General features: G+C 40.9%; 1 protein-coding gene across 1 annotated transcript in view; it reads left to right on the top strand.

The window, feature by feature from the left end:
• Window positions 1-2977: 2977 nt before the first annotated feature.
• tmem145 (transmembrane protein 145) overlaps window positions 2978-14035 on the top strand; it is a 41123-nt gene continuing 30065 nt past the window's right edge. The window contains exon 1 of the mRNA XM_005736170.2: window positions 2978-3348. Coding sequence (XP_005736227.1) covers window positions 3238-3348 — 111 coding nt within the window. The 5' untranslated portion in view covers window positions 2978-3237. The remainder of the gene's footprint in view (window positions 3349-14035) is intronic.

Raw genomic sequence — 14035 nt, 5'->3', positions numbered from 1 at the left:
TATATATATATATATATATATAATTTTAGCTCCCCACTGTCAGATTTGGGCGTTTCTTTGTTTACGATAACCTGAGGACACTCCCTTTTGCATGTTGCTATCAAAACACTTTTAAGTATGCAAAAATGTCCTTTGTAGGGTCAGTCCCTCTATCACGTCTAAGTAAATATAGATGCCAACAATGCTGGCACTGTCCTGCCCTTGCCCGGTAAGAGGGCTGGGGTTGTCAGGTCTGTAGAGAGGGATGCTGTGTGATGAATTGGATTTAGCTGATGCTCAGAGAGCAAAATCCTCCCCCTGTTGAAGAGCAGGATTTTCAGTAGGAAAGTCATGCTACAGGATTATACCATACTCAGTTGTCAGCTTCAAGTACTTACTGCTGTATTTTTAGTCAGATTGATGGAGAGAACAAGGACCGAGAAGAGGAAGAAAGTTATACAGTCGCTCTTTCCGAGATGCTGGGCTGAAGCAAGTGTTTGCTTTACTAGCCGCTGTTTATGCTCACTGTGCACTTTTGCAGTAGTTGCACTGTCGCTCAGTACAAGTTTAATTTAAGCAAAGCTTGAACATGTCACCTCCCTCCCCTCTCCCCGCTCTGTGCCTCTGTCTGTAGCTGAAATGGAGAATGGCTGCACACATAATCACAGTTGTCTGCTACGTGTTGAGAAACACGACCTCTTTGTGTTGTGTTCATATCAGACAGGAATGGCACTTCACACTCTAAACTATTCATAGTATTAATTAGCTGTTGTTGAGAGATGTGTCTCTAATGTAGTCAAGCCTCTGTGAGACAACAGTTTTTATCTGATATAATGTACACAACCTCATCCATACTGAAGTCAACACCGCACAGGATGAACAACAAAGGTGACGGGCCTTTAGCAGTTTCTTCTATAAGGAATTTGAGTTAACTTGCTTTATTTTGATTTTGTTTAAATTGTGTCAAATTCTTATAGGCCTTCCTATGCCTCATATCCTTGATGACCCTCGAGCATCAGGCTAACCTGAGTGCAGGCGGTGGACCAGGGAGTCCTTGTGGTGTTCCGATCAGACATAGGCTTGCTGATTCTCATTTTTGCTTCTTTTGTTGAACAGTTTGGTGCTTTAATGCTGCCTACAACTATTAGCTGAAATATTTTGTTCAGTATTGATTCATTTAAAGCTCGGTTGATGTTGTCTCGTGTGTTGATTATTTTGTTTAATGAGCAGCTGCTGTGGTAGTTGTTTAATATAGCTGTGTTGTTGTTGTTGTTGTTGTTGTTGTTGTTGTTGTTGTTATTATTATTATTAATTCAGTCTCAAGTCGTGCAGTATACCTCTACAGTTTGACTCTATTCACTAGAGATTTTCTTTGCCTCAGGCTGTTTCCAGTGAAATGCAATGCTAAGTGCAATACTGCTAAAACATGAGCCATTGGAGCAACATTTGCAGCAAACCTGTGTAGTTACACACCAGCACAATATTTTTTCTTTTCATTCCCTGCTTCCTCCATCACATTTCTTCCTCCATCACATTTTTTTTTTTTTTTTTTTTTTTTTTTTTTTTGGTGCAATATGTTTGACTCACTTCACAGCTCATATGTAGGTTCCTTGAAGCTTGCTTCCTTTACAAACACCTCTGTGTTAAACTGACTTTAAGCACTTTGCAGAAATGTTACATGTCATTCATTTATGGATAAAGTTTCAAGTTGAACCAAAGACTGAAGCCAGAGTCTTGTAACAGAGATGTGCTGACATTACTGCTTAATGTTCACTGTTCTCATTGAAAATGCAGGTGCTAGTCAGTGTCATAGTCTGCCTGCACTCCATATGCAAATTGCACTGCATCAGTTCTGATGTAGAATATGATTAGCCTTTAAAAAAAAAAAAGCTTGTATACATGACAAGCCATAGACTATAAAAGTGAGATGTTTTTAAGTTTGTTTTGTTGCTGTTCTTTAAAAACACCATAAGTGCAAACCCATGAATAAAAAGAATGTATATTAAACATTATGATTTATGTAGATATTTTTACTTAAATTTGTTAATCAGATTGGTTGTAGATTGATTTTTGACTGCATTTCTTTGCAGGTTCCACGTTAGGGTGATGTGTCTGCTGCGCCAGGCTAGTTACTTCCTTTGTTGATTTTTATCCAAATAAAATTCTGACATGAACCCTGCTGTTTTTGTATTTAAATTTTTTGAATTAACCTTTGTTTATCATTGATCTCACAAAAGGTTAACTAAAAGTCACAGACTATGACATACTGGTTATAATTCAATCAGATATGATGACTTTTTATACAAATTGAATTAGGATTCGGGATTACATTTTTGGACAACGAAATTGCTTAAATTAACTTTTCTAACATTTTGATTCAGCTTAGACTTTGGAAAAGGTCAATAAGAAGTGTGACCTTTAGCTAAAAAGTGTCATCTAAAACCAAAAGTACACAGCACAGACGGCTCTCTGCAGAGAGGTGCGAAATGGAAAAAGTACTCTTAAGTAGTTTTGAGGCGCTTGCCATTTGCATGAGTGTTTTCATGTGATGCCACTTCTCTCCACATTGCACATGCAAAGACCTGCAAGCTCTCAAACTGCTGAACTTCTGATTGCTACAATTATTTTACAGATCAACGTGGTCATAAAGGTGATTGTGTGACTCGAACAACACAACCGCAAGTAAATATGTAAATTGGCTCTATTTCATCCACTTCAATTGGAACTGTAACAAAGTAATACTTAAGTTTGCATATAGTAATTTTATTGTAACAGCATTTTACATCCTAAAAATGCCCTATACCTAAATGATGGAAACCCCCCCCCCCCCCATCTTTTTCTCATGGGTAATTTTCCAAGTAACTCGGCCCATTGAGTCACGTTGCCGCTGATTCTTCTGGTTAGTAATATCATATTTGGGGCCAGGAGACCAACCAGCATCTGTCTCAGCGCAACTTCATTAGAAGTGCGTGACCTCTAATGGAAACATGATTGTAATCAGCCATGGCATTTTGAGCGTGTGGACATGTCGCATTGACGAAGCACGAGCGGAACCGTGCGCGCGCTCGGCAGCCGCCACCCCCTCCCTCCTAAACAACCGCCATCCAGCTTCACCTGCCGGAGGGGGGGCACATGCATTGAGGCAGCCGGCGCGAGCGCGCCTGATTCCTCTCTCTCTCCGTCAACGCGCGCTCTCGCGCGGAGACTGGCTTCTGGGAGCTCGGAGAGCAGACGAGCGGCAGCTGAGGAGAGAGAAAGATGGAGGTGAGGGTCGGGGAGCGACTCCTGTGCCTGGCCGTGCTGTCCAGCGTCCTCTGCATGGATTCAGTCCTCGGGAAATACGTGAGAGGCGTCGTCAACACAAAAGAGGTGAGCGTTTGTTTCCCCCCCCCCCTCTATCTTTAATTTGTTGCCTTGCGACAATGACCCCACCGCACGCTGACAGAAGCGAAACCGACTTGACTGCGAATCCGTTCGCAGGTGTCTCTTTGGTGGACTGTTCCGTTAGACGAGGGGCCAACAGCCGATTCACGGATCAAGTTGCCTCGCATATGTGCACGGCTCTAGTGTCAGCGTGTGAAACACACTCACCTCTATTCTGCCCTAAAATCCCGCGCCATCTACGTGCGTATCATGCGTGGCGTATGTTTTACCCTCATCACGATATAGTCTTCTGTATTATTGCTGCCTCTAAAGCGGCATCACGCCAGTTCAGAGCTGGAAATAAATCCTAGGAAGTGGTTACTCTTCTTTAAGTCCCATCCGTGTGTCCGGGGTTTTGTTGCCATGCTTGGATGTAAATTAGCAGCGGCTTTTCTGTTTATGATCGGAGGACCTGTCACAGGTGTGAGTCATGTGGCCCGTGGCACGCGGCGGTGGTTTGCTGTTTGTTGAACCTGGGCTTAGTACCGCCTGTTAAGGGTTTGGGGGGAAGCTGTCAGCATCGGGATCACTGTTGTCCTGACGAGATCTGCGAGTTCAAATGTTGACTCTGCAGCTGGAGCAGGTATCTCTGCGCTGCTTGGAATTTACCACCTCCTGTGTCACATCTCTGCAGGCATCCACGCGAGTTTGTTGGGATCAACTTTTACATAAATGAGCAGTAGATTTGGGTCTACCATTTTGTTGTGAGTGAAGCAATAGCCCAATCAGAAGAAAGAAGCAACCACCTCCGACAAAGTTATTAATGGCTGTTTTGAACGTGATCGGGATACTTAGAATATCTGGCAAAAAGCGAAGGAGACAATGTGGAATCAGCTGTTAGTGTGTAACATACACACAACATTGAGATTATGAAGTCAAAATGCATATGCTGCCGAAGTAGTTTCTTTTTCATCGCGGGTTTGTTTTTACTTGATAAAATAATAGTTTCAGCTTAACAGGGGCGCTCTCAGCTCTTAAAGCCTCCTGTTGCCATAGTGGAGTCACTCAGTGACCAGAAGCAGGGCGGTAGGGTCCATTGTTCCACTGTGTGGCTTAGATATCTCTTTGAAAAAGGCGGTGGTGGTGTTTGGTCAGATATTTTGCTCACGTCATTGTACAGTTTTACCTCACTCATCCCAAAAAGAAGATTTAAACAGAAACACCAGACATAATAAGCTTTGATGATTCCTCTTACCTGCTGACATGCACTGCTGGCTTGTGTGCTCTTGACTGCAGTTTAAGAGGAGTTGAGCCAAACGGTGACATTGAAGTCACCATTTTTAAATCTGCAGGATGACGATGGAGATCAGAATAGATAAATTGAACAGGAGGCACTCATCCATCCATCACGGCTGGAGAGATGCCCTTGAACACAGGCTGAATGTGCACCTGCTCCAGTGGAGCTGCACAGTGGCCAGCAATATAGGCTGCACTGGGCAACTTCCAACTGTTCGTGTGCATGTGTGTGACTGTCCAGCTGCTGAGCAGAAGGACAGCCATCTACTCTTCTAGAAAACCACAGTGAAAAAAGATTTAGTTTTTCTTTATTGCTGGCCTTGTTGTGGCAGGCTGGTAATAAAATATTATTCATGAAAAGTAAATCTCATAATTTCATGAACCACTGTAGGCTGATTTTTTTGTTCTCACAGTTAATTATTTCATCAATCAGAAGTGGACAAAATTTCACCAAAAAGGGCGATGCCAGTGAATTTCTTTTCTTTTTCTTGCTTAAAAATTATTAAAATAATTGCTGAAATTGTTGCTATTGGGTTACTTGTTAATTTATCAGCATGTACCTTTTTTGGTTTTATTGCAGAAGAAAAAAGAAGAAGAAATATTATGAGAATAAATAAATGAATAAAAGGAAAAAAACGAACGCTTGGTGTCTCCTAAAAAGTTGTGGTGCACTTTTTTTTTTTTGGTTTCGTTCTGTAGCTGGTCAGATATTAGTTGAGTGCCTAAAGAAAACAGAGCACTTTGAATGACATCCTGCAACACTGGGCTTGACATATTGATATTGCGTGTGTGTGTGTGTCTCTGTGGTTCACTCCTCATCAGTCTTGCTTGTGCATTCCTGCCCCAAGGTCATCCACTAACTTTACTCAATATCCTGCCTCTCTTAGATACAGACACACACACACTCCCATGCACACAATCATGTTGACTTCACACTCCTATCAGTCTGTCGCGCTCACATGCTCACTCATTGAATAAACTCTGCTTCGGTCCCTTGATGCGGTAGCTGTGTCAATGCCTGCAGAGGTGAAGGCTGAGTTTGTGCAGAGCTGCAAATTGATAAATGAAATTCACCTCACTGGGAGAGGGATGAGCTGTTGAAAAGTGCTGGACAGCTGGAGAAATATATGGAGAGGCACACGCCTAGTTGTCCAAAGGCAGTGGTGCGGACTTGTCAACAGCTTTCTTGGGGCTGGTCGATGTGTACAATTAGTCTAAGTGGCTCATAGTGTGTGGACGCACTGATAAAATGTCCCTACAGAGGGGTGGTGGTGCTGTTAGATTAAAGGACAGGAGAAGGACGCCATTTTTAAAACCAGTTGGGAAATTTTGAGAGGGCGAAAAAGTTTGCCCTTCTTTAGCACACAATGGCACAGGACCTCTGAGTAAGGCAGTAAATCCACCCTATGCTTCAGTCTGGGTCTCTTGTGTTAATGTCCATAGAAGCGTATGAGTTTGCAGCATACTGATATTAAAAATCAGCTGAAGCAAAGACTTTATTCAACCAGCTGAGCTGTATCTCTGTTACATTTTAGCGGCACACACCTGCCGTTGAACCGTGAAAGTTTAAGTGCCCGCCTTTAGCTTTGGTGTTTTAAGTACTAAAGCTGAGAAACGTTAAACGCTCAGAAATCTTGTATTTTGTCCTGCCATGAATGAAATGTCTGTTACTGACACCATCCAAGCAAATATTGCAATCCAGTTAGAAAAAGTGAATAAACTTGGTTAGTGAGCTGTAAAAATGACTTCTTTGTATTTTTCCCCAGGATGCTGGGAGTTGGTTTTAGAATGGGGGGGAGCCCTTTGAGCAGAGGTGTGCTGATAAATATCGTTGCTAATGTTTCCAATTGTTTAGCACCATTATGCAGACTTTTAAAACAGCTGGAACTTTTCATTGTTTGACTTACAGACAGAACAGATAATTATAGATTTCAGTTTATTAAGGGTCATTTAATTGCAGTTAATCAAAGTAAATTTGTCTACAGCAGTTGTTAAGTAGCTAAAAAACACTGTAAATTGATTTGTAGAGAAGTGTTGTTATTGAAGGAAAAGAAATGGAGCAGTTTCTGGGTCAAACTTGCTTGATTAGAAACTTTTTGAGTATTTAACTGCAATTTAAAAGCAGTGGACTCTTTCAAATTACAGTTTTGGTATTGATAAATCAGTAAATTAATCATTTAGTCCTAGTTTTCTGCCAACTATTGGGCATTAAAAGGGAGTTGGGCTTGAGGATTCAGTGCTGAATACAGATATTAAATAAAAATGTCCATGAGCAGGTTTAAATGTTTGTGTTCTTCACAGTTAATTAAAATTTGTGGTTTTATAAAGAAAGGTCTTCAAACGGTTGCCTTTTAAAAATCAACAAATGGCCTTGAAACTTCTGTTTCTAAATGAAAAATCTAACACCACGTTCAGCAGCATACTGCTGCCCACCGGGCCTTTCCCCGTCCTAAAAATCAGCACCTCACATCACATAACACTGACATATGTCTGGGTTGATAAAAGCAGCAGATCTGAAATGAGGGATTTTGCCAGGAGTTCTTGGTTTAATAGGATCATGAAGTAAAAAGCCTCATATGTGATGTCTTACTTTAATTAATGCCGTGTCTTATCTTAAAAACATGCCAGTTTTGAACTCTTGAAATTCACCCAGCAAGACTTTTAAGAGTCACTTAAAAGTCCTTTAGCTTGACTTTGAAGTAAGTTTTGGGAACCCTGTGTGGATAGTATTATCTAGTCCACAACTCAATCAGTTTTCCTTTATCTCTTTTTAATGAGGACATTGTGATCAGATACAGGTGCCGTATGTGTGTAAGTAGGTGTGGCGAGTGGGCGTTTCATGTGCTCATAAGCTGGGTTTGACGTGTATGTGTATTTTTATGTCTGCAAACCCAGCGTGTGCTCACTGAACCCCCCCCCCCCCCAAAAAGACAAAAAAGAGAGCTGAGTGTGTTTGCATGTGTGCCTGTGCGTGAGTGTGTTTAATGCATTGCAGCATTGTGTAACCCTGACTAATGAATCATTGAGAAGCCCAGCGGGCCAGGGGTGACTTGACTAGCTGATTGGTAATTAATTGTTAATGGGGCTTAGCAAGCAAACAGGGTTTTTGGTGAGAAAGAGAAAAAAGATAGAAAGCTACTGAGATGAAAGGACAAAGTGTGAGGGAGGGAGAAAGAAAGGAGGAAAGAATAAGACTGCGAGAGGCTGAATTGACCAGATACTGCATCAAGGCATCGCACTTGATTAATGGGCGTACATACACACATGTACAAGTGCAACAATGCACACACACTCTGGAAGGTGGTTGAGTGACTCTGCATCACAATGCAGCGGCCTTGGGGAAATAGGAAGACTAAAAGGGGATTAAGGTAGACACCTCATCCACTGTTGCTGTTCTCCCAGGCTCATTGTCTTTTCTGGACTTCACTCACACACACACACACACACACACAAACACACACACACTAGTGGGAACGTAGTTGTTAACGTTTGTGGAATTGCTCAACACCTGTGTTGAACTATCTTTGCATCCATCCAACAGTATACAAGCTTGCTGATGTTGTCATGACTCAGTTAGACTCTGTTAGCTGCTTGATTTAAAGCATCCACTGTGGAATTGCAGTGCTGGGAAAGTTAAGTAGGAAACATAGCTGCATTTAAAAAATTATAAATAAATTGCTAATTAAATAAATGAATACTGCACTATTCACAGAAAAATGTCATCCTTGACTCTGCATGTCAGTCAGACCCCTGCCTTCTAGAAACTTTGGGGTATTGGACATAAAATGATTAATAAGTCAGGCAACTTCACTGGTAATGTTTTAATAGATGTAATGAATCAGTACTAATAATGAGTACAACTGGAACCTAATATGTGCTAGTTACAGGTGAGCTTACTGTCCAACTTCCCAGAATCATCCTGAGACCTAAATCTGTCCCTAAAACACATCACCTCAGCACTGTGGGCTTTTCATAAGAACAAATTACAAGCAATGTAATATTTTTGTTGATAGCACATCTAGTTTGTTTTAAATATGGGTGGTCAGCAGGGGTTCAGTAATGTATAGTAATAATCCCCCAGATTTATAGTTTTATTAGTAAACGACACAGAAATGACAATTTGCATGTAACTTAACTACTGAAATCTAAAAGCACACATGGGTAGTTGATCTGCTAGCAAGCTACTGAAAAATGTAGTTAAACTGGTTTAACTGCATTCATTGTATCACATGCTGTTTAACACTGTAGCAGCAGCAAAAATATATTTTTCTTCATTTATTAATCCTGCTCATCAAATCATTGACTGATCACTTGATCAACAAGGTTGAAGGTTGTAATCATATACAGTCACCAGTCTGAAATCACTGTTTGGTGTTTTAGCCTGAAAAGTGACCAAAGCTACTCCAGTAATTAGAATAATTACCTGCTATACCAATAATATTTATTCTTTTGCGTTCAATGCTGGAGCCACATTTTCTACTTCAGCGTGATGATATCATATACACAAAGGCAGGTCCATAGAAAGGGCTCTCTGAGTGTGTTGAGGAAATACTTGACTGGTGTGCACAGAATGCTCAGACACATCAAACACCTTTCGGGATGAAGTGGATTGCCAATTGCAAGCCGGGCCTTATCGCTGACATCAGTGCCTGACCTCAGTAATGCTACTGCGGCAGAAAAGAACCAAATCCCTGCAGCCAGGTTCAGAAAACTTGAGTAAAGACTTTCTACAATAATATTGACTTTTATAGTGATATTCTTATGTCTACGGCTTAGGAATATTTGTTCTCAAACACATATAGATGTGATGACTGGATGTCAACGGGCTTTGTTCAGCAGTTCACATAATTTTGACTATGTACTGTGTTTTATTTTGTGTTTGGCTCCACTACTTTGTTGTTTCCCACACATAGACTTGGGGCAACCATCCAGGTCTATTAACAGTTGCCCAATGAAGGCAAATTAGCCTTTTTTCTTTTATCTATCCAAAATAATAACATAATCAAGCTCATTTGCTCTTACTGTGAAAGTTCAGTTGCAGGTAATCAGCTAGTCCTGTCTCCTGTTTCAGGTTGCTGTTGCGGCAGTCCTTCAAGTCGCTCAGCTTGCTTGTCTCTCGATCATACACTCCTACTCCTACGTTACCTTCTTGGAATGCAGCTGGTAACTGTGGTCCCGTTTCGCACTGGAGATTTGCTGTAAGCAGAAGGGTGACTCTCACCAGAACGTGTAGCAGGTGGAGAGCTGAGGCTCAACGAAGCTGCAGAGCAGAACAAGGACTGCCATCAGTACCTGGGGTTCAAGACAGTGGAATTTGAGTCTGTTCAGGGGTCTTGGACATTAGTGTGCACCCACTGCAGTCTAATTATGTGGCAAACACTGAAGTCTTTTAAGTCTATTAAGCATTTAATGGCAGTATGCATGCATGACCAGTAGATACTGGGTCACTCATTGATGGTTTAGTTGATGCAATGCTTAAATTTGAGATGAGAAATTTTCAGTAGGATCTTGATAACTGGAAATTCCTCAACTCTGTTTTATTCTCGAGTCTTTTAGATTCATTTTTTTGTCACTTCATTAATCAGTAATTCACTTATTTGAACTTGATCCAGAAATTAGTGTGTGAAATTCCTGACTGTCCTCTTCGGTGTGAGAAGCTTATAGAGTTGGCAAGTAAGTTGAACTTAAATCCGCATTGAACCTCATTGTTTGGACTTGTATTCTACTCCCGGGTACCTGTGCAGGAAATTGAAGGACAAGTACACAGCAAAAACACAAAACAAGGATTGTGTGTTGCTTAATGTTTCTATGGCAGCTGCAAATGAAGGTATGCTGTGGTTGCTATGGCACTAATGGGGGAGAAGAGAGGTTTGTGTGTGCATTAAGTGATCTTTATCGAAGGGTAGGCATGTGTCACGTTGGCCATGGCATGCTGTAAAGTGTGTGACGGATGCATTCGAGCAATTCTGTGTGTGTTCGTGTAACAAAAGGGTCTTTCACAGTCCTGGCCTGTGGTGAGTTAAATTACACCCCCCACTATCTCAATAACCCAACTGGACCACCCCTCTCTCCTCTCTCCAGGGATTCATCTCTGGGTCAGTGTTTTCCTCTCCTGCCCTGGTTGTCATGGTTACTGCCTTAAGCGTCACCCAGGACGACGCACGGAGGTGGACTTGAGTCTCGGGCTTCACTGACTTTTGGAGTTTGCCATGAATTATAACCCAGAGGCTCCTGGGGCTGAAGCTGGCTGGCAGTAGCTGAAATATGGCTGCAGTTTTGTTTTGCTGTGATATATGGAGGCGGCGGCGCTAGCCATGCTACGCTGCTCTGGATGCACTTTATTTCTCAGCACAGAAATCACCGTGCTTGTTTATGTAGGGAGAAGGCAGGGCAGAGGTAATTACAGTATAATGGTGCATGGGGAGTTTTCTTGGTTGGTTGGAGATCAAGAGTTCATAACAACTAACCTCAAGGCTTGTTTTAATAAGAAAGAGGCAAACTGCGGTCTTTGGAGAGGTTGAAACGTGCAACAGGATGATACGCACACTGTGCAAGAAAGTGTGCTCATGTTTTGGATCAGTGTGTTTTTAACATTTGAGGAGCACAATTGATTTTAAGGATAGTAAATATTAAGCACAACTCTGAGATCAGCGTGAAGTTTGGACACACTAACCGACTCGTATAGGTGCTGGTACTGCACAATAATAAAATATTTTATCCACATTTCAGGGGCTATATCTGATTTTCTGCACAGCATGTTATAGTTTAAATGAGCTTTTACCAGTGAAGCTAAATTAGTTAATTCAGTTATTATCTTATATGTTATATGCATGTGCCTGTTCCATTGTCATAGCCTCAATAGTAATCAGCAACCTTAGGTTAGTAAATAACTTAAAAGCCTCATATGTGGCCACACCAAGTCAAGCCGAACCAAAATTTCGAGGACAGAATAGAGTAAAATAGTCTCTACGTCCTCTGATTTGTTGTCAGATAGTATTGTCAAAGAAAAGCACTTTTGATAGACCATATGCAGCATATGGACCCAGCATGATACCTGCAAGTTTTTAGTAGTGTTTCTACTTCAGTAGCATTTACCTACTCTGTATTGTCTTATCAGTGAATTTTGTACAATTCGGCGAACTGTCTTGCTGACTTGGAATCGGCTAATATTAGCCAGCTTCTGTTGACAGATTACACACTCGGGCTGAGACCTGTTCACAGACCAGTGAAAGCAAAAGATAGATAGCTTCTGCTGTTAAGTCACAGCTTTTTTTTCTCTTTTGTTTAGGTGGTGGACATCTGCACTGGTGGTTAGTTGCAATTGCTCTACGTGCGAGTGATTTATTTATATTTTTTCCCCTCACGGGATTGACTATCCTTCTCGCTTTCAATCAAACATTCATTGTGTCACGCTGTCATGATTTCCACCATCTGGCAGCTGCACGAAGGGACTGGAGTTCCTTTTGACAGTTTAAAGATGTATTTTTAGGAGAAATGAATGTGTACAAACCACTGATACAGTAGACTAATGATTAATTCATACCTTTTGTGCAGTTGCATCTTGCAATAATAATGAATAGTTGTAAAAAGGTTGGTAGGGCTTCTTGACTGAAATTTTTGTTTGGTAAAAGCCAAATAAAATGAGTTTTCAAGTTTATCATCAGTTCAAGTCTTAATTAGGAAATCAGAACAAATTGTAATTTTATAGCAAAATTCTTGAATGGTTACATTTTTTTTAGAACAAATTAAAGTGCAGATTTCTTCATTGTAACTTACTGTAAACCTTTAGTGCAGCTTTTAGGATGTGATGATCAGCATGTGCTTATGTGCGTATTGGTATCTCATGATAAAGTTTTGTGGGAGTTTGCAAAAGGCTTTTTGAGCCTCGTTTCTTCGACATATGTGACAGTGTATTTCTTTTATATGTTTCTTGTCAATTAAATAGACCAGCAGCATCTCTCCTTGGGTGACAACCTCAGAGAATATCTGGGATTGTGACATTTATAACGCAACACCTGCTGTCAAGGTTACCATATGCATCTTATATAGCTTGTAGAACCACTTTTAACAGGAATAATTTAAAGCAACCATTTTCTGTATGACTTGATAAGTCTCCCATCATTGTTGAGGAATTATGGCTCACTCTTCTTTATAAGGTTGTTTATTGAGTTCATTGATTTTTGGGCATTTGTTTATGCACAGCTCTCTTAAGGTCCCCCCTCATCATGAAAATCTGAACTTTGTCTAGAAAACACCTTTTTAATTATTTTGTTTTTCAGCAGATTTGCTGCTGTGTTTGGGGCCAATGTCCTCTTGCATGACCTAATTGTGGTCAAGCTCCAGCTTGGCTCTAGAATACTTAAGCACACAGAAGAGTTCATGTTTAACTCAATGACTGCAAGGAACCCAGGGTCTGTGGCTGCACAGTAAGCTCATACATAACCTCTCCACCATTGTGCTTGACAGTTGGTGTGAGGTGCAATATGAGCAAACATCTCCACTTTGGTCTCATCTCACCAAAGACATTGTTCCATAAGTCTCATGCTTTGTTCAGATGCAACTTCACACACTTAAGCTGTGCTGCAAGGTACTTTTTTAGAGAGAAGATGACAAACAGGCCATTCTTGTTCAGTCTTCTGAGGCCTGTAGAGTCTGAGATGTAGAACTTGGGTTTTTTGCAGTTTCCTTAAGCATTGCATCGTCTGATCTTTGGGTGGGTTTGCTGGGACATCCACTTCTGGGAAGAATGATGTTTTCCACTAATGAATCATCATTCTCACTGTAGGTGGAATTCAGATTGTTTGGAAATGACCTTATAACGCTTCTTAGATTTATGTGCGGCAACAATTACTTCTTTAAGACTGCTGATGACTTTCCTCTTTAGCATTTTGTTAACACACGCTTGAATACTCCAGACCAAAACATCTGCATTTATAGAGGTGGTCACACTTACTGATGATCAGTTAATTAAGTGCATTTGATTAGCAGCGCCTGGCTGCTCCTTGTAAATTGCAGCATGTAAATTGTTCTAATCTTTAAGATAACAGTCTTGCTTCATTTGACGTCATCTGTGGATCAGCATTAAAGCTTTTTCGTATTGTTTTTTTTGTCACAAATACAACAGAAGCTAAACTGGAAATTGTTTTAGTGCTGGAAGTAAATACTGTAATTGTAGGTAAGTACAGCTCAGTGCTTGTAACAAAAATGTGTTGTATTGTATGTAGTTTGATTTCAAAAATGAAAATTGTAAAAAGAAAATGAGGAGCTGCTTTTGGCTGCTCATTATTTCTCATGGGGTTACTCTGTTAGATGGATCTGTATGTTTGATTTCCCATTTTTATACTGGATGCTTTTCCTGATTCAAGCCTCCTCTTTATCTGGACTCGGGACAGGGGTT

This window comes from Pundamilia nyererei, unplaced genomic scaffold (genome assembly GCF_000239375.1).
Source record: "Pundamilia nyererei isolate P.nyererei 1_Seehausen unplaced genomic scaffold, PunNye1.0 scaffold00067, whole genome shotgun sequence".
NCBI classification, from domain to species: Eukaryota; Metazoa; Chordata; class Actinopteri; order Cichliformes; family Cichlidae; genus Pundamilia; species Pundamilia nyererei.
The sequence above is the reverse complement of the archived record's forward strand: the minus strand, read 5'-3'. Positions and strand labels throughout refer to the sequence as shown.